The sequence below is a fragment of the Molothrus aeneus genome, chromosome 19 (genome assembly GCF_037042795.1).
Source record: "Molothrus aeneus isolate 106 chromosome 19, BPBGC_Maene_1.0, whole genome shotgun sequence".
Classification (NCBI taxonomy): Eukaryota; Metazoa; Chordata; class Aves; order Passeriformes; family Icteridae; genus Molothrus; species Molothrus aeneus.
The window spans coordinates 1,817,209-1,841,748 of record NC_089664.1 but is presented as its reverse complement, the minus strand read 5'-3'; the positions used below and the strand labels follow the sequence as shown (position 1 = coordinate 1,841,748).

General features: G+C 48.5%; 1 protein-coding gene across 3 annotated transcripts in view; it reads right to left on the bottom strand.

Annotated features, from left to right (window-relative positions):
* The window catches only part of LOC136564702 (discoidin domain-containing receptor 2-like), a 64,467-nt gene that overhangs the window by 2,275 nt on the left and 37,652 nt on the right, over positions 1 to 24,540 (bottom strand). For 2 of the 3 annotated variants that reach the window (XM_066562923.1, XM_066562924.1), the window contains exons 5-16: positions 23,468 to 23,615; positions 22,752 to 22,857; positions 21,006 to 21,192; positions 17,290 to 17,536; positions 14,495 to 14,587; positions 13,856 to 14,013; positions 13,421 to 13,616; positions 11,567 to 11,811; positions 8,556 to 8,677; positions 8,025 to 8,222; positions 4,423 to 4,657; positions 1,501 to 1,650 (exon numbers count right to left, since the gene is read on the bottom strand). In XM_066562923.1, coding sequence (XP_066419020.1) covers positions 1,501 to 1,650; positions 4,423 to 4,657; positions 8,025 to 8,222; positions 8,556 to 8,677; positions 11,567 to 11,811; positions 13,421 to 13,616; positions 13,856 to 14,013; positions 14,495 to 14,587; positions 17,290 to 17,536; positions 21,006 to 21,192; positions 22,752 to 22,857; positions 23,468 to 23,615 — 2,085 coding nt within the window. Of the gene's footprint in view, positions 1 to 233; positions 272 to 1,500; positions 1,651 to 4,422; positions 4,658 to 8,024; positions 8,223 to 8,555; positions 8,678 to 11,566; positions 11,812 to 13,420; positions 13,617 to 13,855; positions 14,014 to 14,494; positions 14,588 to 17,289; positions 17,537 to 21,005; positions 21,193 to 22,751; positions 22,858 to 23,467; positions 23,616 to 24,540 lie in introns of all 3 variants that reach the window. The other variant, XM_066562925.1, reaches the window with a different exon arrangement.

The following is a 24,540-nucleotide window of genomic DNA, read 5'->3' as shown; positions in this document are numbered from 1 at the left end:
GCCACCATGCAGTGTTTGGAATCCCTCCAGCTCCAGGCTGGCAGTGGAGTCTGGACAGAGCCTCTCAAACAGCACCACGGACACTTTGCCAACTTGTCTGATGAGCTGCTCACAAAACAGGCCTTTGTCCCCCAGAAACATGAATGCTTCTGGGGCATTTGTCCTCCAAGAGACAGCAAAACACAAACCAAACCCAAATTTACCACAATAAAATCCAAGCACTTGCAACTCACCGTAGACAGCCCATGAGGCTTTCTAAGCATCGTGACAGCTTGTTAGCAGAGACAGAAAAAACACCTTTTAGAGCTTATCTACAGCACAGCTTGGCAGAAGCATTTTATTTCTCCCTCTCATTTTTTAGGCTCACTTCTTGTAGGCTCTTGGCTAATCATTAGTATTGGGAGATGGTGAATAAACCCCAGATCATTTTATTTCCCTTAATTCTCTGCTTAATTCCCTTTATTTCCCTTAATTCTCTGGTGCTAAAGGTGAATTTTGGGGAGAACTGTTCTCCACAGCTTTGGGTACTGAGGAGATGGGAGTGTCCTGCACCATCACTGGTATCTATTGAAGGCAGCAGCAGTGGGGACAAAGTGACACAATAGCCTTTCAGCAGCTGGAGATGGCCAAAGGCTTCTTGGAGATACTACAGGGAGAATCTAATCCCTGGGAACCACCAACTGCTCCTTCCCACCACAAATCCCTCCTGCTCCCTCATCTTGCAGAGGCAATGCTGGTGGGAGAGTGCTGACAGAGGAAAGGAGCAACAGGACTGTGTGGGAGAACCTGGAAAAGCTGAAGACAGGGCAGAGTGAAGTGGTTTAGAACAGGAAATAAACAGGACAAGGCCAAGGGGTTCTTCCAGGGGGACTCCAAGAGAGGAAAACTTGGAGAGCAGTGAGCCCAGAAAAAGGGAGAGGAGAGGGAAGACAGGTGAGAAGCTGAACAGAACACAGGACAGAGGTGAGAAGCTGAGTAGGACACTGGTGAGTAGAAGCAGAGTAGAGCACTGGACACAAGTGAGAAGCAGAGTAGGACACAGGAGAGAAGCTGAATAGAACACAAGTGAGAAACTGAGTAGAACACAGGAGAGAAGAAGCAGAGACTGCTGCAGCTGAGGGCAGCAGGGAGGGGGAGGCTGAGGGAGCGAGGGAGGCAGGGAAGGAAGGAGGGAAGGAAGGAAGGAGGGAAGGAGGGAAGGAGGGAAGGAGGGAAGGAGGGAAGGAGGGAAGGAGGGAAGGAGGGAAGGAAGGAAGGAAGGAAGGAAGGAAGGAAGGAAGGAAGGAAGGAAGGAAGGAAGGAAGGAAGGAAGGAAGGAAGGAAGGAAGGAAGGAAGGAAGGAAGGAAGGAAGGAAGGAAGGAAGGAAGGAAGGAAGGAAGGAAGGAAGGAAGGAAGGAAGGAAGGAAGGAAGGAAGGAAGGAAGGAAGGAAGGAAGGAAGGAAGGAAGGAAAGGAAGGAAAGGAAGGAAAGGAGAGCTGTTTGTTGTGTTTGTTGCTCACCTGCCTGCCCTGGCTGCGGAAGAACTCGCCCGTGTTCTCGATGACCTGCTCGTCCGTCAGGAGGCTGTAGGGCTGCTCCTTGCACAGCACAAACATCTCCCACAGGGTCACCCCAAAGGCCCACACGTCACTGGCTGTGGTGAACTTGCCCTGTGGACAGAATCACAGAATCATGAGGTTGGAAGAGACCTCTGAGATCATCAAGTCCAACCTGTGCCCTGACACCCAACCAGACTGTAGCACCCAGTGCCATGGCCAGTCTGTTTTTAAACACACCCAGAGATGGTGATTCTACCACCTCCCTGGGAAGAGCATTCCAGTGCTTTATTATTCTTTTGGTGAAAAATTTCTTCCTAATATCCAGCCTATCCCTTCCCTGCTGTAGCTGGACACTGTGTCCTCTGGTTCTGTCAGTGCTGCCCGGTGGAAGAGACCAACCCCACCTGTCTGCAGCCTCCCTTCAGAAGGTGTGGAGAGCAATAAGGGCACCCCTGAGCCTCCTCTTCTCCAGGCCAAACAGCCCCAGCTCCTTCAAACATTCCTCACAGGGTTTGTGTTCCCAGCCCCTCTCCAGCCTCATTGCCTCCTCTGGATGCTCTCATCTCAACTTCCTTCCCAACCTGAGGGGCCAGAGCTGGGCACAGCACTCCAGGTGTGCCCTCACCAGCACTGAGCACAGGGGAAGGATGACCTCCCTGCTCCTGCTGGCCAGAGAGGATCTGCTCAGCCCAGCAAAACCCATTTTATAAAGCCCTCCCAGCCTGCACTCTGTGCAGCCCACACCTGGGTGCACCTGGGGAGATGCTCCAAGCAGAGCCAGCACAGCAGCTGAGCTGCCCCCAGCCACACCCATGGGCATGCCTGGGCTCCTCATAGGGCAGCAGCAGCACCTGGGGGCCCCACAAGCCCCAAGAAGGTGCAGCTTTCACAGAGGCAAAGCTCTGTAACAGGGAGCAGGTCCCAGAGAAGGACAGGGATTTCTGTCTCTCCTGTGACAGTCTGTTTGCAGCAGGATAAAATAAACTGAGGGAGGGGGACAGTCACTGCCTACCTCCACCCAGAAGAGCAGAGCCCACAGAAAAGCCTTTGAAAGGGAAGCAAAGCCCTCAGGGTGAAAGCAGAGCCAGAGCAGACTACAGACTCTTAGAGAAAGGCCTGAGATAATTTTAATTTTTGCACATGTAAGAAGCCAGTGACAATCTTCTTGCTGTCCCTGTTTTCTGTCTTCAAAAAATGTGCCCAAACTGGCTGTGTTTGGAACAATGTGTTTCTGGAGAAGTAAAAAGAAGATTGCTCAGAAAATAACACAAAACACTTGAGGGGCTGGAGGGCCTGTTTGGGCAGAAAACATCCCAGCCCCACTTCAGCCAGGCTTATCTGGCAACCCCTGCAGTCTGTCGAGGTTTGGAGGATGTTCACACGGGGAGGATGGGAGTGATTTATGGTTTAGATGCAGCCATAAGCAGGAAAAAAGGGTGGATTTCAGAGAGCTTGGGCCTGGCAGCCTGTAGAGCAGAGGTAATTACAATTTTTCTGGGTAGCTGTTGTAAGAAAGTAATTCAGCAACTACTACAAGGAAAAAAAAAAGTTAAATATTCTCCAGACTGAATGTGTTTGGGCTGTGGAACAATCTCCTGAGGGGAGAGAGCAGGACCCTTGGATGTGAAAAAACCCCACAGCCTCAAACCAGACATTGAAACCCAGGAAGTTTTGTCCCTGCCCCTCTCAGTTTCCCAGCTGGGGGGATAAGCAGAACAAGGCAACTTCCTCAAAATTCCAGCAGGAATGTCAGGCACTCATGCCCAGATGAGGCCTTAGGGATGGGATGCCATCCAGAGAGACCTGGACAAGCTCAAGCAGTGGCCCACAGGAACCTCAGGAGGTTCCAGCAGTGCTGGAGCTGCCCCTGGGTCAGGAGGACCCCCAGGACCAATCCAGGCTGGGATGAGCAGCTGGAGCAGCCCTGAGAGGGAGCTGGGGGTGCTGGGGGTGAGAGCTGGAGCTGCCCCAGCCCTGAGCCCCTGCCCTGGGCTGAGCCCAGCGTGGGCAGCAGGGCAGGGGGGATTGTGCCCTGTGCCCTGTGCTCAGGTGAGACCCCACCTGCAGAGCTGCCCCAGCCCTGGCCCAGCACAGGCAGGAGCTGGAGCTGCTGCAGAGATCCAGAGGAGGCACCAGGGGGATCAGGGGATGGAGCAGCTCTGCTGGGAGGAGAGGCTGGGACAGCTGGGATTGTTCACCTGCACAGGAGAAGCTTTGGGGGGACCTCAGTGTGGCCTTGCAGGGCCTGGAGGGGCTGGCAAGAAACATGGAGAGACAATTTACAGGGGTCTGGAGTGCCAGGACCCAGGGAATGGCTCCCACTGCCAGAGGGCAGGGCTGGATGGGATATTGGGAATTAGGAATTGTTCCCTGGCAGGGTGGGCAGGCCCTGGCACAGGGTGCCCAGAGCAGCTGGGGCTGCCCCTGGATCCCTGGCAGTGCCCAAGGCCAGGCTGGACAGGGCTGGGAGCAGCCTGGGACAGTGGGAGGTGTCCCTGCCATGGCAGGGGTGGCATTGGATGGGCTTTAAGCTCCTTCCAACCCAAACTATTCCATGACATTTTGTATTTCCAAGGCCAGGCTCCTTTCCCAGGATCTGAGTTATGTCCAACACAACCCTATGGATTCCTCACCATGGGCAGCACAGATATTGATATTCCCAGATATTGGTGATTGCCTGGCACAGCTGTGCCAACTGCTAGGGAAGGGAAGGGAAGGGAAGGGAAGGGAAGGGAAGGGAAGGGAAGGGAAGGGAAGGGAAGGGAAGGGAAGGGAAGGGAAGGGAAGGGAAGGGAAGGGAAGGGAAGGGAAGGGAAGGGAAGGGAAGGGAAGGGAAGGGAAGGGAAGGGAAGGGAAGGGAAGGGAGCTTTGTGCAGTGCCTACCAGCAGGATGCTCTCCCAGGCCATCCAACGGATGGGCAGCACAGCTCTGCCCTGGATCCTGTAGTAATCCCCACTGTAAAGGTTCCTGCTCATGCCAAAGTCTGCAATCTTGATGGTGTGGTTGTTCCCCACCAGGCAGTTGCGAGTGGCCAGGTCCCTGTGCACAAAGTTCAGGGATGCCAGGTACTTCATCCCTGAGGCAATCTGGGTGGCCATGTACAGCAGGTTGGAGTGGCTGCAGCAAAGGGAAACACAACAAAGAAAAATCACTGGAGTTCCCCCACACTCAGGACTTCATTGTATTTGATGTGTTAGTGACCTGTTGTTTTATTTTCTGCTATAACAGTGGAACTAAACTGTCTCATTCCAGCCAAGATCCTGAGCTGAGTAAGCAGGGACAGGCTCTCCCTGAAATTCAGGCCTTCACAACCTGACATCCTTCAGATTTTTTTTTTTCAATATCAAACATTAATCTCAAGATTTTCAAAGAGTTCGTGCATCAAAGCACCAACTTTTTGCAGAGAGACATGAAAAATTGAGCTCAGAATCTCATATCTTAAAAACCACTTAGCCTGGTATTTCAAACAACACCACTCTCGAATGCTTATATTAACATAAGTGTGTCACTTCACATTAAAGAGAGTTGACTTGGTTTTAAATATGCTAAACATTACTGAAAATAGAAACAGATGCATTTTCCATCTAATTTAACTTTAATTCCTCCCTTAGCTAAATGAAGACAGGATTAATAAAGCTGCAGGACACACAGACAGAGTTTGGACCATCAGACTCTCAGCATTCTTCCCACACTATTGCTCTGTGCTGCTCTCAGCCTGTTTCCCACTGCTGATGCTCAAATGCTTCACACGACCAAGAACACATCTGATAAACTGCTCACAGTTTGTATTTTTCAGTAAAGGTCAGAAAAAGAGGTCTTTGCCACCAGAATACAAAGATAAAGGAGACTATCACACAATCATGGAATGGTTTGAGTTGGAAGGGACTTTAAAGATCATTTTGTTCCACCCCCTGCTTTGGGCAGGGACACCTTCCACTATTCCAGGTTACTCCAAGACCTTCCCAGCCTGGCTTTGGACACTCTCAGGGTTGGGACAGCCACAGCTTCTCTGGGCACCCAGTGCCAGGGCCTCACCATCCTCTGAGTAAAGACTTTCTTCCTAAAATCTAATCTAACCCTGTCCTCTGGCACTGTAAACCCATTCTCCCTATCCTATAACTATCTGTTTGTATAAAAAAGTCCTTTTTCCTACTTTTTATAGGCTGCAGAGCAGTAACCACTCCGCTGTGCCCTGATAACCTGGCTGTTGGCCTGTGGCACAGCAATGCCTCCAAGATCCCAGGTTTTCCCTTCCCCTGCTCAGCTGTGGCTCCCTCCCTGCCTGGGGCTGCTCTCCCCATCCTCCCTGTCCCACCTGAACCCTGGCAGGGTCCCATCAGCAGCTTCCTCCTGGCTCCTGCAGTTCCCAAAGCTCCACACAAGCAGCTCCATGAGCAGAGGGCCAGGAGGGGATGGGGCTGGATGGGCCAGAGCCCTCAGCAGAGTCATGGTGGTGCCTCAGGGCAGCACCCCAGAGGCAGAGGGGCAGAGCTGCCTTTGGAAGAGCAGTGAAGCTGATGGAGAAGAAGCTGAGGGGGCTCAGCCTGGAGCAAAGGAGGCTCAGGGGGGCCCTTGTGGCTCTGCACAGCTCCTGAGAGGAGGGGACAGCCAGGGGGTTCGGGCTGTGCTCCAGGGAACAGGGACAGGAGCAGAGGGAACGGCCTCAGGCTGGGCCAGGGGAGGTTTGGGTTGGATACTGGGGTAAATTTCTTCACCAAAATGTTGTCAGGTCTTAGCACAGGCTGCCCAGACAGTGCTGGACTCACCATTCACCATTTAGAAGCCATGTAGATGTGGCACTTTGGGGACATGGTGGCTTTGGCAGTGCTGAGAGAACATCAATGACCTTAGAGTGTATTTCATGATCTTAGAACATCAATGTCCTTAGAGTGTATTTCATGATCTTAGAACATCAATGTCCTTAGAGTGTATTTCATGATCTTAGAACATCAATGTCCTTAGAGTGTATTTCATGATCTTAGAACATCAATGACCTTAGAGTGTATCTCTTGATCTTAGAACATCAATGTCCTTAGAGTGTATTTCATGATCTTAGAACATCAATGACCTTAGAGTGTATCTCTTGATCTTAGAACATCAATGTCCTTAGAGTGTATTTCATGATCTTAGAACATCAATGATCTTTCTAACCTAAATGATTCTGTGAGCAGCCAGCCAGAGACAGCAGGGAGATGCATTTCAAGTACCAGAGAGCCATCAGGACTGAAGAATGTGTGATCCCTGTGCATGAAAGGGCTGCTCCCACCAGGGATGCACCAAACCCTGGGTCTGCAGCTGGCTGGGGTGGCTACACCTTGTCACATCCATCAGATGCCCTCAGCACCAGCAGAGCCAAGCTGCTGGTGGGGCAGGGGCATTCCTGTCACTGCCAGGACACAACCCCTTCAGAGCTGTCTCTGTGACACTGTCTGCCTGGCAGGGACAAAAGGAGAGTGGAGGATCAGTGGGAGACAATGAAAAACTAGAGGTAGAGCCAGGTAATGGAAAGCAAGGAAGAGCAATGTGGGTGACAGTGCTGAAGTCAAATGAGAAGCAAAGAGGAGATAAAGAAAGAACATTTTGAGGTTTTGGCCAGGGAAAAAAGCCACAAATGTAAACGTGAATGAGGTTTCAGATGGGCAGAAGGGGCAGGAGACTGGAGAGAGCTGGAATCTATTTCTTCTCAGACACAAATCCTCTCTCCTCCTACAGCTCCTGCATGTCCTGCCTGCAGGACACCAGGTTAACACTCCTGACAGGACCACTGACAGGGCCTGGCAGCAAGGCTGGTGCTGTCTGGCCAGGGTAAAACCCAGCCAGCTCCTGCCCAGCACATCAGAGCTGGCTGTGCCTGCCTTGAGCCTGAACCTCCTTTGGGGAGGAGCACACCAAAGGCTCAGCAATGCTGCAGCTCCTGCTCAGTGCAGGGCTCCTTATCAAGCAGAATATATTAATCTACATGACTCTCCTCTGGGAAAAGCATTTCTGCAAGAGCAGAGATGTTTTTATGGCAGATTTAATCCTTCCATTGAGGAGGGAGACAAGTGCCACTGCTGACAAAATGTGGTTTTCTTTGCCAAATATTCTCCTTTTGTTGGCTGGTGAAATCTTCTCCTTACTGAAGCTCCACACTCAGCTCCTCTCATGCAATATTTTTTGAACACCAGAGAACATATGAACCTTCTTAAAAACCTGATTTTCATTCCCAAATTCTTGTTGTAGTGCAACTGATTTTCCTATCAATGAAATATCCACTAACATAGAAATGGTCACCTCAATAAATATATCTAAGGTGGTCTCTGTGAGCAGAACAGCTCTGTCAGGGGCACTTCAGGGGAACACAGAGCTCCAGAGGCCTCAGGAACAACCCCACACCACGGCAAGGGCCAGGCTGCAGGAGGGTCCCTGCTGGCAAGGCACAGCAGGTAAAACTGGCAGCTCTGTTTTGCTGATTCATCCCAACAAGCCAAGCAGCTTCTCTTACGTGACACAGGGGATGTTGTTGGAAATGGCAAACTTGCTGTAGATCTCCCTGTGGGACAGGAACTGGTTGAGGTCCCCGTTCTCCATGTACTCTGTGATCATGCACAGCGGGTCCTCCCGCACGCACACGCCCAGCAGCCGGATGATGTTGGGGTTCTTCAGCCTCGACATGATCTTGATCTCCTTCAGGAAATCATTCCTTGTAAAACAGAAAACATCTTTGAATGACCTTGAAAACACCTGAAGCTGTTCCTTTGTCTGAGGACAGCACAAGGGCTGTGTTCTGAGCTCAGAGTGATTTACACTCTGCACGCACGAGTGTGAAACTGGTTCTGAGCTCGTGTTCAGCAAACAGAATTAATGCAGCATTTCAGGCTGACATTGCAGCTTCCCCTACCCCCCATTCCCTTCTGTGTCCTGCTCCTCCAGGAACACATAGAACACACACCCCAGGCACCCTCCCACAGCAGTTGCCCTGTGCTTGGGGGGTGTTTGTTTCCCCCCCAGCTGTTGGCACTGCAGGTGCACTCACCTGGCTGTTTTGTTGACATCTGATCTCAGCATTTTCACTGCCACAAGAACAGGCTGGTGAGTGAATTCTGAGGATGAGACTCCTAGGAATTCCAGCAGGCCATCAGCTTCACAGAGGTGCACCTGCAGGGCAGAGGCAGCTGTAAGAGCACACACAGGCAGAAAACCAGAGGAAAACAACATCATAGCCAGGTCACTGGTGGTCACTGCTGGCAGAATGAACCAGGGAATGATCCAGTGATGGTGACACAGCTGTGATCAGGAATGACCCAAGGGCTGGCCCTAGATCCTGACATAGCATCGCCCATGGCCTAGGAGCCCACAGGGACCAAACCAGGCGAGTCCCCACACACTGGGTTTTCTGCACTGCTGCAGCAGCCTGGGCCAGCCCAGCTCACCCAGCACCCACTGGGGATGTGCAGGAAGGCTCCTGAGCCTGGATGTGTCTGCTCTGCACTAAAGCACCTCACACAACCCCAGAACCATCAAACCATGGCCTGGCTTGAGGCATTGCTCAGACTTCACTGAGGAGCATCCAAGAACTACAGCCAGTTATCCAAAATCCTCAAATTCCAGAGGGGAAAAAAAAAAACAAAAAAGGAGAAAAGTGTGTGCATATGTGTCTCTGATATGAGCACCTCACCTGTAGGTATACCCAGAGATAAATAGATAAATACTCCAATGACTACACACAATTCCAAATTTCTTCCAGTAAATTAATGGTTAGTGATATAAAATTACTGGCAGTGTTGTACAAAAAGGGGTGACAAGACACTTTCTTAAGAAGTTACCAGACTGTGCATCCAAATGGAGAACTGGGTGGGGAAAGCAGACAGACCTGAGGGTGTGGATAGGAAAAAGCACTGGAAAAGAGGAGCAGACTGGATGTGTCAGTGAGAGACTTGCAGCAGTGAGGGGAATGTAATGGGAGCATGATGAATTTTGTATGAAGAGAGCAGCAAGAACTGATGTCACAGGCATGGTGAGGGGGAAACTGAGCCAGCAGAGAAAATGGGACAAACCTGCAGAACAGGAATGAGGGTACAAAGATGCTGCTGCAGTCCCACAGAGAATGAATCTGCTGTGGGAAAGCACAATCATGAGATCTGGGACAGGTCAGAGTCACAGGACTAAGCACAGGTAATTCCAAGGTGATGTGTCACCAGGGAGGGGTGGTGCTGCTACCTTGGGAGCAGGGAAAACAAAAGATTGAGAGGAAGGAAAAGTGGAGACCTGAAAAAAGCAGTGAGCCGTTTGTAGGAGCACACAGAGCCAGAGCAGTGGAGCAGAGCACATGATGGCCAGTTTGGGAAAGACTAAGGAGAAGGAGAGACACGGAAATGTGGTGCAGCACATTTGCAAAAGAGCCTGTGATACATGGAAAGGAACAAGCTCTGAATCCATCCTCAAGGAAAATGGAGATGGGAGAGCCATGTCCAGTCAATACAGAGGAGGAGTTATTACAGTTTTTAGAAGGACAGCGTGAGAGGGAAGGAGAAACCAGAAACAAACCAATGAGAAAATCCTCTCTGTCCCACTTTTGGAGCACAGAGCAGGATGCAGGCAACAGCAGAAAGGCTGCACTGACAACCAGGTGAGGAGGATGAAGATGTCAGCACCTCCCCAGAAAACAGTGAGCCAGGAAGAATTGAGGGGACAGGAAAGAGGGTGGGGTAGGGAAGGTGGGGAGTCAGTATGGAGGAACCACAAAGATGGGCACATCACAGAGCAGGAAGCAGTCAGAGAAGGGCTGTGCTTGCCAAAATGTAATAGAGAAGCAAAATTTAGGGCTGTGAGTGAACAAAAGCTGGAAAGAAAAAAAGACAGTGGAAAAGTGAGAGCAGGAGAGGGAAAGACCTGCTCAGGATGGAGCTACAGCTGGTGTGAAAATGAAGCAGAGAGAGAAGAAAAAGCGAGGTGAAAACGTTAACAGCTTGAAAGGAGCTCAAGGAGCCAAGAGAAAGTTTGGCAGATGACAGATGTGTGCATCATTCTGCCTGAGGCTGCTGACAAACTGGGCTTGACAAGCAGCAATGCCAGAAAATATGAGGGTGCCACAGTGCTTGGAAATGTCTGTCTTTGCTTGGGTCAGTGTGCAGAACACCCCAGAACCTCCATCTGTGACTGGGAGAGCTGTTCTAGCAGCCAGGATCAGTGTTAGCTGGACTGTGGAGAGTTTCCAAACCCACATGTCTAAAGGTGGGTGGCAACCATCACATTTGAGATGTCCATGGAAGATGTGAAAGTCTGAATTCCCAACCCTAGGTGGGAATTTACAGAGATATAGATAGCAAACAGAAAAAGTTTGCAAGAGCAGTTCCTCTATTGATGAAGACCCCAGTGGTATCAAGCAGAGCCTCACAGCTGCTCAGTGGCTTGGCCTGGGGGATATCAGCTTTCCCCAAGGGCGATTATAATTTTAACTAAAAGGGCAAACACACATTATAATTTTAACTAAAACACTGGAATGCAGAACCCTCAAGTCCCACTGAGCAACACCTCAGAAGACTCCTCTGTGCCAGGCACCTCCTTCCTGCTGGAGGACAAGCAGCAGAGTGGCTGTATGTAGGGGGATAGAATATAAGAAAATAAAGATAGTGTAGAAAGTAATCTTACCCCTAAGGAGTTGCAGCTGGGCCAATTATCAAAGATTAGGAATAGGCCTGACTTTAACAGGCCACACTGTAAGCAATGAGAAGAAGAGTGCTGTAAAAGAGTGGGGTGGCTGGGTGAGAAGGGGGCTGGAGTCAGTTGGCTGCTTTGTGAAGAAGAAAGAGTCAGTGCTCTGAGGAGCTGCCCACAAGAAACACCAAGAAGGTGTGAAACTTTTGCAATAAGGAGTCAACAGTATGGAACCCCTGCAATGAGACGACAACAGGCAAACACCCATTATAATTTTAACTGAAACACTGGAATGCAGAACCCTCAAGTCCCACTGAGCAACACCTCAGAAGACTCCTGTGTGCCAGGCACCTCCTCCCTGCAGGAGGAGGAGCAGCACAGTGGCTGTACCTCTCCAAACTGTCCTTCCCCCAGCTTCTCCTTGAGGCGCAGCTGCTGCCGGGGGAACTCCCCCACAGAAATGTCCTTCTTGGTCAGGGAGTCCACGGTCAGGGCAGGCACTGCGTACATGTTGTTGCCAGTGACCCCCTGCAGGTGCACGATGTCGGTCTCAGCATAGTGGGGCACGTTGTTCTGGAAGCCTTGGTGAGGAGTGGACTTGGTCAGGTCGGGCTCAGCGTAGTCCCCGCTGCACACTGAGGGGAGCAGAGACAGGGGAGTCACACCCCACTCCCTCAGAACCACTGGGGCCCAGTTCCCACTCCTCCCAACCCCATCTCTGGGAATTTGCTGCCTTGTGCTGAGGGACACCTACATGGGACACGTGGGAAATAAATTTGTAGAGAATCCTAACAGAAGACTCACATAGTATGCATCTGTATGCAAACTTTGAAATAAAAAATACTAATTAAAAATACCATAAAATAAAACAGATATTATTAAAAGAAATAGAACTAGAAACAAGTTTCAGAATATATAATAAAGAAATAAAGAAATATATAACAAAGAAATAAAAAAATATAGAAAAATAAAATAATAAATAAAGAAATAAAAATAATAAATAAAGAAATATATAATAAAGAAATAAAACTAGTTACTTAAAAAAATAAAAAAGATACATTGTACTAAGACCCACCAAGAGTAATTTTAAATGATTAGCTTTAAAGCATTTACAACATGGTATAGCAAAAGCTAATAAACAAAATACACTTAAAATGTATTGTAGTTAGGGAATAATTACCTTCTAATTATAATTATAACATCTATATTGTCTCACCCTTCACATAAAACTAAAAATAAAATAAGAGTTCTTAAAACACCTCTCAGTTGTCCCATCTCTAGTCAAAAAAGGGCTTAATCCAACAGGGACACACTGCTCTGTTTTACAAGAACAATACCTGCGAGCTGCCAGCAAATTCCTGCTCAACACAGCCTGTTCTAGCCAGCCCAGACAGGGAGGCGAGTCTGAAGTGATTTTCTGTTTCTGATTTATCCTAAGTACAATCATTTCCCATTACCTGGTGCAGGGATGTTGTTTGCAATGTCAAACTTGCTCTAGATTCCCTCATGTAACAAGAAGTGATGGAGGCTTCCATTTCCCAGGACCCCTGGTAGCAAACTGCCCTTTCTCTTACAGCTTATTCACATAAATATGGGGCAATGCTTTAGAATTAACTCCCTGCAAGGTCAGTATTACCCAGAACATTTGTTCTGCTTCAAATTCACACCCTGGCTCAATCCAATCAGTCTCCCTGGGTAGAATAATGCTGGATCTTAGCAACTTGTCAGTGTGAGGAATGCAGCACTGCCCTTCCATTCACTGAGTACTAAACATTGTTGGAAACATTCCCTTCTGTGGGGGTCCAAAAGCTCCCCAGGGCTGGAAGCCAGGACACCACAGACAATTCCCTGCTCTATTTCCTTCTGGTGTTTCTACAGGAATTTCAGAGCCCTGGCTGCAGGAAAAGGTGTTAAAGGTCTTCTCCCAAGAATGCTGCAGGCAGCATCTCTAGAAATAATGTGTGATTGCTCTGACTGCCCAAACCAGCTGCTCAAAGATGACCTGGGTAATAAATAAACAGTCTTCAAATAAAACAATAAAAGGCCAGACCCACTGCTGCTCCAGCTGTCACAGCTCCATGCCAAGAAGTGCCAGTGTTCCACAGCACTGCCTGAGCTCCCTGGGTTATTGCATTGCACAGGAGCCAAAGATGGCAACTTGGCCACTGACAAGTGGCACATTTTACAATCTGACAGAAATTATAAAAGAAGACACATGCAGCTTTCAGAGACTGATGATGTTACCTGAATCCTCTGCACTTTGGGAGAGCTCTGGGAGCTTTTGCAGCAGTGTAGCTGGCTGGTGGTATTCCAAATCCAGAGGGAAAGCACGTTCATAGGTGGGATTTGACTGGTGGATCTGGGTCTGGTTGTTGGCAATGGTGTAGCTGTAGAAGGAGAGGCGAACAGTGGCATCCTCCTCCAGGATTCGACGTGGGGCCTGCAGAGGAGAGGGGAAAAACCAAACCAAAACACTGAGGCAATGTTCAGCTGTTAAGTAATGCCTTGGCTGCAACCACAGCAACTTCCAGTAACGTCTTGGACAGGGCTGGCATCCTCCCCTGCTGTGACAGCAGCTTTAGCCACTCCATGGAGCTGTGCTTTTCACACAGTTCTGAGCTCATTAGGGTTAATGATTAGTTCTGAGCTTGTGTCTACAAAATAGCCCCATTGTATTACCTTTTCCAACCTTTTTTGAACATATTGCTTCCAAAGAATGATGATTATAATCATCAGGAGCAGCAGAATAATAGCCACAAGGCAGCCCACGAGGATGGAGGTGTTGGAGTCATCTGCCTTCTCCCCTATCCAGGTGCTGGTTACAGAAGATGTGGTTCCTGCAATCACAGAGAAGGAGAATCTGGGGTTAATGCACCAGAGGTTTTCTGTGCCAGGCAACTCCCTACAGCCTGGTAGAGAAAAGATCCTGGGCAGCTCCCTGAACATTAACACCAGCTGTGTTCACATTTTGCTCTTAGGAGAAATTATCATTTTGGAGGCTCAAAGAGCTAAGAATTGTGCAGAGAACTTCTGCAATCAAAGATTGCTGTGAGCAGAAGATTCCTGCAATGGATCCATCCTAGAGCAGACAGTGCTCAGAGTTTCACTGGCTCCACACAAGTCCCCAGCCCACGTTCTGGGGCAGCCCTGGCCAGCTGAGGCTCAGGGGACTGTCACATGCTGCCCTGTGCACCAGGCACTGATCAGGCCATCCCCAGACCTCCAGAAATGGAGGGAAATACCAAATTAACTGGGATGCTCCTGTGGAATTCCCCAACACCAGAGCCCTTGGCATGGCCAAGGGGCAGAAGCCCTTACCCCAGGTGCCCTCAGTAGCGTTGTGCTCTGTTTCCAGGAGCTCCGTGGTGCTTGTGGCTGCCGTGACAAAACTGGGATTCACACTCTCCATGTCTGTGGAAGGAAGGGCAGAGTGTCAGCCCAACAAACCCTCCCTGCTCCTGCCAGCAGCCCCTGCAATCCCAGCCCCAGCAGGAGGGAGCTGGTGTTCAGGCAGCAGAGCAGGAACAGGAGGGGCTGCTGTCTGCAAGGTAAGCAACAAGCAGCACCCAGGGAATTCCTCCCTCAGGAATGTCCTCTCACTACAGCTGATTAGAGACTTAGGAATAGAAAGCTACAGCCACACCTTTCCCTGTCAGTCCTGGTGGTTTTCTCCAAAATTTTTGTCCTTTTCCCTCCAGAGACTTTTAAAGCACCTCTGCATCACAGTTAAGACATAAGGAAAAAAAAGTTAGCCTCTATTTTTTAATAGTAATTTTTTTAAAATAACTTTTTAATCTGCTAAATTTGGTCTCATAATCTCTAGATATACTTGAATTATTCCTAACAAAATATTTGGTAAAAAGAAGCAAAAATCAATGTCATAGCCAGCAGGCAGCTGGGGAAGTGGAGGCAGGTACTGGTCTCTTCCCTCTGGTGACCAGTGACAGCACTCAAGGGAACAGCTGGAGCTGTGTCAGCTCAGGCTGAGCTCAGGGCAAGGCTCTTCCCCCAGAGGGTGCTGGCACTGCCCAGGCTCCCCAGGGAATGGGCACGGCCCCGAGGCTGCCAGAGCTCCAGGAGCCTTTGGGCAGCGCTGCCAGGGATGCCCAGGCTGGGGCTGCTGGGGGGGCTGGGCAGGGACAGGGGCTGGATTTGATGATCCTTGGGGTCCCTTCCAGCTCAGGACATTCTGTGATTCCATGAGATCAGCCAGGGATGTGCTGAATTATCCATCATCCATGCTGCAACTGGTGCTGGCACAGGCCAATTGTGCAGGCAGCCACTCCCCAGGAACCTGAGCTGGAAATGTGGATATTTCCTCAAATCAGAAGCTCTGTGCTCTCCTGGCTTTTCATTTCATGCTTCACTGTGCAGCCTTTCAGAATCAATCAGTTTGCAAACCCCAGGGTGATAAAAAGGAGCTCACATGGATTTCTCAGGTACAGAACAAGCTCAGTTTCCTTTTCCTTTGCTTTGTGGGAGACAGGGCCTGGACTGGATGATCCTGGTGGGTCCCTTCCAGTTCAGGATACTCTCTGATTCTGTCACAGACATTTTCTGAAGAAACCTTTTGCTAGGATCTTTTCTCCTGAGAAGCTGGGAACCTTCAGCTTCTCCATGTTTTGCTACTTTAGAATGTGATTTAGGGAATTGCTTACCCAGCATGTGAATTGTTTTTACTTGATGACCAGTGACAGCCAGCTGTGTCGAGGCTGTGAGCAGTCACAAGATTTTATTATTCCTTCCTTTCTAGCTTTCTGATGTCTCCTTTCTCTTCCTTTAGTATAGCTTTAATATACCATTTTCCTTTAATACAATATATATCATAAAATAATAAATCAGCCTTCTGAAACAGAGTCAAGATTCTCATCTCTTCCCTTGTTGTAGTTACCTGCAAATTCCACATGATTCTATGACCTGTTTCAAATACAACAACTGCTCTACAGTCCAAGTTTTGGTTGCCCTGGTCGTGCTTCTCCTCACATGCATCAGCATCAGCCTGGAAAGCACCCATTGCACCTTTCAGCCCCTTCAGTCCCTGTACAGCTGTGGGAACCCAGGAAATTCCTCTGGCTGCCCTGAAGGACTGGAGACCCTTGTCAGGGGGCTCAGAGACCTTGGCACAGAGCCCAAGACCCCTGTGCCTTTGATTTAGCCCTTGGAAAAAACAATTACCAACCTTTATATGAAGGATTACAAGCCACAAAAGTTTAAGTAGAATAATAGTGAATTTATCATGGGGTGGAAAAGTAGATTTTGGGGGTTTTAGAATGGGGGTTCAGGGGGCAAGATGGAGGAATCTGGGCATGTCCAGCCCTTCTTCTTCTTCTTGGCCTCCATCTTCTGCTGTGATCTTGGCACTTTTAGATTGGTTTAGAGTAGAAGCTCACTGTCTAACATGGGTGATAGGTATTGGAAAATAATTGTAAATAATGTTAATATAGTTTTTAGTATAAAGACATAACACTGCCCAGGGGCAGGCAGAGTGCCTGGAACTGTCCTGCTGAGTGGACCTCAGCTGGACAGGAGAAAATATTTTATAGATAAGGAACAATAAACAACCTTGAGACCAAGAACTGAAGAGCTCTGACTCCTTCTTCAAGCACCAGGCTGGGAAAAGAGACTTTTTAACTTTTCTCGGGCAGATGCTTTAGTAGGGGTAAGCATCAAGATTTAGGGCCAGGCATAGTGGGGTATCTAACCCCAGTGTGGGCCCTGGCTTTCAGGGAGTTCAATTAATCATTGTTCTAAGATCTTCTTTGATGGGGAGGCCTTATTGGCATCTTGGGCTTGTGACAGCACAGTTGCTTTTTAATCTTAGCTACTTGGATAACATGTGACTACTCTTTAGGCCGTTATAAGGTTAATTTGGGTCAGGCACAGGATTTACCAACCCTAGATTTGCTATGGCTAAGTCAAGTTTACACTCATTGCTGAATATTAACTACTGCTGAGTACCCTCAGAGGTCACTCTGAGCAGCGAGAGAGCCCGAGATACAACCTCCTCCTGCCCCTGTGCAGCCACTGTCCCACCAAGCCCACACATCCTGCATGCACAGCAGCTCCTCTGCTCCCTGTGCATTCCAGGAGTGCCTGGCTGAGGGAGCTCTCACCTGACTGGAAGGAAATCTCGCTCATCATCATCCAGGTGTCGGCGAAGTAGAAGCGGCACAGGATGGCCTTGCCCACGCGCTGCTGCAGGGGCACGGTGACAAACCTGGCACTGGGGTTTTTGTCATCCAGCACCGTGGCCACCCCCACGGGCTCGGGCTCCCAGTCTGCGATCAGCCTGGGCTTGAACAGACACTCCACCCTCTGGAAGATCTTCACCCCCTTGGAGAACATGTTGTTGCAGTGCACCTGGGAAGAGGAGCGGGGATCCATCAGAGAGGAGATTTACTGGCACCTAAATCAAGCCCCAAGGGTGTTCCACTCAGGAAAATTTTCCATTCCCAGTATGTCCCTGTATGAATGCAGAATGAGTGACTTCTTCCAGTGTGCAATGAGCACTCTGGGCAAAAAGCTGTTCTGAAACAGCTCAATTTTACCTGCAAAAGCTACATTAATGGTCAGATCCTGGCAGGCTCTTCAAAAGGCCCATATAAAAATCAATCAAGCCTGTTATTGATTATTCAATGGTTAACTTTAGATTAGTATGAATAATCAGTTTTGGATACCCAATCACCCCTTAATCAAGGGTTACCCAAAGTTGATTAATTGTACTAATCTAAAGCCTTGCAGACCAATTCTCTTTGAACATTTAACCTAAGAAGGGAAGGAAAAAACACACCTAAACTCTTAGTGTTAAAATGCTGGTATCATTTGAATTGCTTGACATAAGTAGCTGGAATTGTTAGGCCACAAGCTGAACTTTATTTGAACTACATGGCCCTGTTCTTCAAGTCAAAGATGGATTGGAATGAGCCCTGGAGCTAATAATCTGATCATTAATAAAAGTAAAGATGGATTGTAGTGAAACTTGCATGTAACAATCTGATCATTAATAATAGAATAGACAAAGCTGCAGCTTAAATATTACTCAAAGATCAATGGCTGGAGTGAACAGCCCATAGATCCTGGTCTGTGAACTGGAACAACCATGTTAAAAAAATGAACTACTGAACCCACCACATCCCCCACAGAAACCAGTCTGAGAGGCCAGTGTGCAAACAATGGCACAGCAGCCATTTGGTAATGAAACAGAGAAGAGCATGGGGAATCCAGACCCTGACACTGCCCTTGGATTCTTCTTCTGTCCCTCCTGGCATGAGGGGTCCCAGGCATTTCTTTGTCCTTGGTCGCTCTTTTGAGATACCAGCTCAAGGTATGACATATCACAATTGATCTCTGCCATTAGATGAGAATTGTGTCCCAAATTTCTTTGCATTTAGAAACTTTTAGCAGCTGCAGCTTAAGTTAATTCCTTCCAAAAGCCACAAACCAGGACAAACACAAGCAGTGTGACAAACCCCCTGACATACACCTGCTCTGGTTGCACACCTTGAAGACAACTAAAGGGTCTCAGTTTTAGGGAAATCATCATCTCTCCCATTCTCCTAGTGGCTCAGCACCAGGGTGAGCTCTGTTATGCTCAGATTCTGCAGTTCTGTTAAGCTCAGGGCCACAATATCTCAGCACTGTGGCCACTGACCAGCAACCAGAAGAAATAAGGTGACTCAAAGCCTTCAGTATCCCTCAGCCTGCTCCATTCCCACAGCCACAGTGGTCCAACCCCTCCCAGAGACCCCAGGAATGATTTCCTGGTGACTGTGGAGCATTTGCCACTGTGACAGCAGCAGTTCCCAAATCCCCTACAGCCCTGAACCCTATTAATTGCTTGGCCTCTGCAAGGTCCTGCAGTGAAGCACTAATGAGGACAACAGGCCTGATGAGTAGCAAAAAGACAAAAGGACGGTATTTGCATATAATTAAGACCAGATGAAGCTTAGACAACATTATTCATTAAGGAGAAACAGTCATTCATAAGCAGGCAGGAAAGCCTGATGCCTGGAATATACAATTTGTGCCATATTTGGACAGGAGTTGGATCTGTTTCCATCCTGGACTGATACAGAGACATTTTCTATTGCAAACATCTCCTACTAAAGTCCAATTTTACAGCCTGCAAGCCTATGCAATGCAGTTGCAATGTTACTGACATTAATTTTTAATAGTTTCTTGAATACTAGGAAAGCTCAGAGGACTGGGATAAAGCTATCAGATAAGAAGATGCAAAAGTTATCCACAGACCACTTGGTCTGTACAAAAGAAATGCAAAGCTGAAGGAGGCAACATTCAATAAATAATGAAGATTAATTTATGCTAATCAGAACAGCTTTTTAATTAGATGGTAGATGAAGTAGCTGTTCTTATGATCTGATGTGTTTGTTTTATAAAGATGGTTGTGTTTATGAGACAGATTTTTGGAAGGCATCTGTCTCCAATTAGCATAGTGTGGGCTTGTGTATTATATTAATTTGATTAAACATTATCAACTAGTAAGTCTTACAAATTTTAAGGCAGAAATTCTTCTCTGTTTTTCTAAGAGGAATGCATTCCTAAATCAACATTATTTGCTGCTTTTTTCAATGGCCTGAGGGAGACAGCAGAATCACCAGCAATAAAATAAACTAAATAGGAGGGAGGGAGTTTCCTAAAATAATCTCAAGGACTGACTCATGTCAGGGTAGTGAACTCAGGGACAAAATCTAAGTGATGCTTTCCACACTGGACTTTTATCCTGGATATAATAACTTGATTTTTAGCATGATCCCAAAGCCTTAATGACCACTGGCTCCCTCTGTCTTGGCTTGGAGGATTAATATCATCACAAGATTCACAAACAAAGAGGAATCGTCCAAAAGCAGGAAATTGGTACCATTCTTTTATGCAATTTGATGGAAAGCCTGCATCCAGACCCAGATTCTGTACCAAAAAGAGTAATCAGCAAAGAAAGAAAGGATTGGGTGGCTGCTCCAAAAATGACCCTTGGTCTCACCAGGAAGGCACTGAGAAATCTGCCAACTTAGTATACTGAAGCAAAGATTAAAAGAGTGGTTTAATCATGGTTTAGAAGCAGAAGGTTCCTGAGAAGGCAGGACTCTTTTTTTGCCAGCAAAAGCAGGCAAACAGCCAAGGGTTGCAAGTTAAAAATAGACAAAATAAAACCAGAGTAAGTAACCACCAAAACAATTTACTTAAGGATGTGGTGGGTTCTCCTTCATTTGAAATCTCTACAAGAAAAGCCACCAATCCTTTTTAAAAGATCCTGCTGTTTACTACAGACTCAAAGTTCAACTCGTGCTTTTCCTGTGTGTTTAAATAATTTCCCACAGCACAAGCACAGGCTGAGGCATCCAGAGAAATGTTTGGTCAAAATGGAAGCACAGCCACATTCCTTTACCTCAAGGGTCAGTAAATCCTACATCCTAAATCCATCCCAGCTGCCTAAAAACTGTTTCAGGTGTCTGCTTTTTATTCCTTCAAGTCAAATACTGGGAGGAGAGCCTGAGCTCTGAAGAAGCAAGTGCTCATCTGCTTCACCTGTCTACACTGGAAAACTTGGGATATGTCTTGCTCAGATTCTGGATTCAGGAGGCACTTCAATTGGGAAGAGTTTGTGGAACTCAAAACTCTTCCCAATTGGGAAGAGTTCTCAAGGCCAGGTTGGATGGGGCCTGGAGCAACCTGGTCTAGTGGGAGGTGTCCCTGCCTGTGGAAGAGGGTGAAGCTTCAAAGTCCCTTCCAACCCATTCAATGCTCCAAAGGGGCAAGCTGAGAGCCCCCAGACCCACAGGCTGTCCCCTGGAGAGGGAGCAGGCTGAGTTACCTTCATGGAGGTGAAGTTCCTTGGGCGGTCAAACTGGAACTCCATCTGCACGGCGCCCGTGCTGAAGCTCTCGTTCCTCCAGCCCACGTAGTCATAGCCCGGCCACACGCGGTACTGGTGGCTCTGGGTGAAGTCATCCAGCCCCAGCACTCCATCTGTGAGCTGGCCCAGCCCTCCATACAGGTGCCTGGCCAGGGAGAACCAACAGTCAGCCAGAGCTCCAGTGGGAAACCACATGCATCTTTTAACTGGTTCCACTGGAATTTCCAAAACTTCCATTTTCCTGCTCTAGACTCATCCTGGGCAGGAACTCACTGTTCTTATGCAGCAGCACCTGGATGTTGTTTGGGCTGAGATTTTAGCATCATTCCCAGCTTGGGAAAAGGCAGAAGTTTTTGCACTGCTGTGAAGGACCAACAGCAAAGCTGAGCTACAGGCAGAGCCTTGGAGAACAAAAACAGACACTGTGGAAAATGACACTGTGTTCTGCCAACAGAGCTGGAGCTGCAGCATCTCACCAGGCATGGCAGGAACACTGCTCCATCCTCTGCTGGGGGAACTTGTGGGGAACATCCTGCAGGCAGGCACAGAAAGGCAGGAAAGTGGGAAGTGAGACCATGGGCAGCTCATGAGCCACAGCCAGGCCTAACCAGATCATTTCTGGCATTGTTCCTAAGAGAAGAATATTACTGGATCTTTCCAAGGCTGACTGGACTCTTTGCCAGGACCCTGCCTCACCCCACTCCTGTGTGAGGGTGCAGAGCCCCTCAGAGTTTCCCAGCACTGTTCCAGAGTAGAAGATGCCAGTGTGGCACAATTCTGACCCCTCTGCAAGTCCACCCCCGCTGAGCCCTCCTGTCACTAGACCACAGGTACAGGTGCCTTTAAACTCCAAGCCAGGATTAAGAGCTGGAAGAGGCACATTCCTACCAGTCAGGCACATGAACTAGAGGCTAAAATAGTTTCAAAGAGTCCTGGCTTAGCAGGTTGGGTTTTGTGCTTACATCTGCAGCTCCCTGACATTCCCAGGGACCAGCTGTCCACCAGACTCAGGTTCCTAAGTTAGTGCTGAACATTCAACACCTATTCTGTACATAAAAACCTTTTTTTTAAAACATCCAAGCTCTACTGTGTCAACCCAGCTTGAAACCAACAGATATATATATATCAAAACATTGTTACCAGCATTTCCAACATCCTACAAGCATGAAGAAGTGTTTGTTTGGGTGTTGCCATAAGGTAGGAAAACCATAAAGAAAGGTTTCATAAAATCAGACCTGCACTCCTTGTCGGGCTAGCCCTTTGTAAGTCCCTATGTGAAAGGGAGACTTATCTTAGTGAGAGCAGCTCATTAGCATAACAATCTATTCCTGGGTGAAAAACAACTTACACCTGTATAAACTGTTTTTACACTGTTAGATAGAAAAATGGAAACTATCTCTCACAAAGAACTTTTCCTGCATATACACACCAGGGGCTTGAGTGACCAATCCATACAGAATAACAACTTGTTTCTGACCAATAAATTGATTGGCAAGAAAGCTCCTGGCCAATGGGAGTGACACACGAGATCTGCAAAACTGTATAAAAAGGAGTTCTGTGAATAAAGAATGGGCTTTTTCCAACATGAAAAACATGGAGTCCCAAATGGTTTATTCCAATATTTGGGATACAAGGTACCAGTGACAGGGTGAATAGGAAAGAATTTGCACTGTAACAGTGAGAGACCAGAACAGCTTCTCCCACCTGCGTTCCTGGTAGCCATCGTAGGTTGAGTCATTCAGATAAACGATGGGGAAGCCAGGAGCTGCTATTGTCCCTCCTTCAGGGATGCTGTAGGATGCCAAACCATCTGAAAAAGAAGGCCATGCACTTCAGAAATGCAGCAGCAGCAGCCTCCCATCACCTGTGTGTGTGTGACATTTCTGTATGTGACACAGACCAACAGCAGCAGTGCCAGGGATCCCCTCCGCACACCTCGGGGGGCAGGAGAGCCCCAGGCAGGGCTGCTGTGCAGTGCCAGGCTGGGGGGTATTGTAAATCAAAGGCAACCCTGACAAAGGGGAGAGAATGATGAGGAGGACTCTGTGGATATCAGAAAGCTAATTAATTACTTCATTATACTATACTATATACATTGCATCTAAACTGAATCTGCCAAGCACTCACTCTGCACACACCTGCTCACACTGCACTGAATCTCGTGGCTGTCACCCAACAGTCCCAACACACACACACACACACACCTGGCCCTGATAGGCCAAGGAAACAAAACATCTTCACTTTGGATAAACAATTTCCATATTTCATTCTGCTTTGGCACAACACAGGCACAGCGAGCGATAAGAATTGTGTTTTCCCTTTCTCCGAGGTTCAGAGAATGTGAATCTCAGAAATCCTTGGAAAGAACTGTGCCTTGCTTTTCTCTGTGGAGAGAAAGGTGGCAGCAGGGAGGGGCTCACCGTGCCAGACGCAGCCATAGAGCTCCACCCTCATGCACACGGTCATGGGCGCCTTGGTGACGGGGATGAGGCGCACGAAGCGCGCGATGATGGGCGGCCGCAGGTCCTTCAGCACCACGTCGTAGGTGTCAGTGTTCCCTTCTATCACCTGCAGGACACAGAGCCTTAGCTGCAACCTCTGTGTTGGAACCCAGGACAGCCTTCTGGCTGCCCTGGATGGCTCGAGGCCCTGTCAGTGGGCTCAGAGACCTTGGCACAGAGCTAAAGACACCAATGCCTTGGATTTTAACCCATGGAGAAAATCACCAGCTTTGTGAGAAGATTTACAAGCCAGGAGAGTTTAAGCAGAATGATAGTTTGTTACGGTGTGGTGTCATGGTTTGCCTCAGATAGCTTGGGTTTCTCCCTGAAGATTTCTTCCCCACCTCTCCTTCCCACACCCTGACCCCTCCCAGCACTGTCTGTCAATCCTGGAATTCCAGAAGGGCCTCGAGTGATTGGGCTGAGTTCAAAAGATGCCCTCTACCCTGGAGGGACATTGGGCCATCCAGGTGTCCTCTGTCCCTTGAGACTTCCCCCCCTGGTTGGTGGTCTCCCATCTGCCTTCCCTCCCTCTCTCCCCGGGGTTCAAAGGAACAGAACCACGCAGTTCAGGGAGTTCTGTTGGAGCTGGTGCTGCATTCAGAGGCTGTGGGCCAGAATAAAGCTCTGGATCCAAACCCTCCATCAGAACCGACTCCTTTCCTCCACCATCACCTTAAAGCTTCTCCACAGAGGGAAACCTGAGGAGCACCAGAGCTCCTGCAGGCCTGGACTTGTCTGCAGTGCCCAGCTGCAGCACCCAGCCAGCCAAAAGTGTCTGTGGGGTGAAACACCACACACCCAGGCAGCCAAAAGTGTCTGTGGGGTGAAACACCACACACTCAGCCAGCCTAAAGTATCTGTGGGGTGAAAACACCACAGTTCCCACTTTTTGGTCAAGCAGCAAGGGCCAGACAAACTCAGGCACATCCTGTCTGGCTGTATTGGTAATTATTCCAATAACAGTTAGTTTGTCACAGGATGGAAAAGTA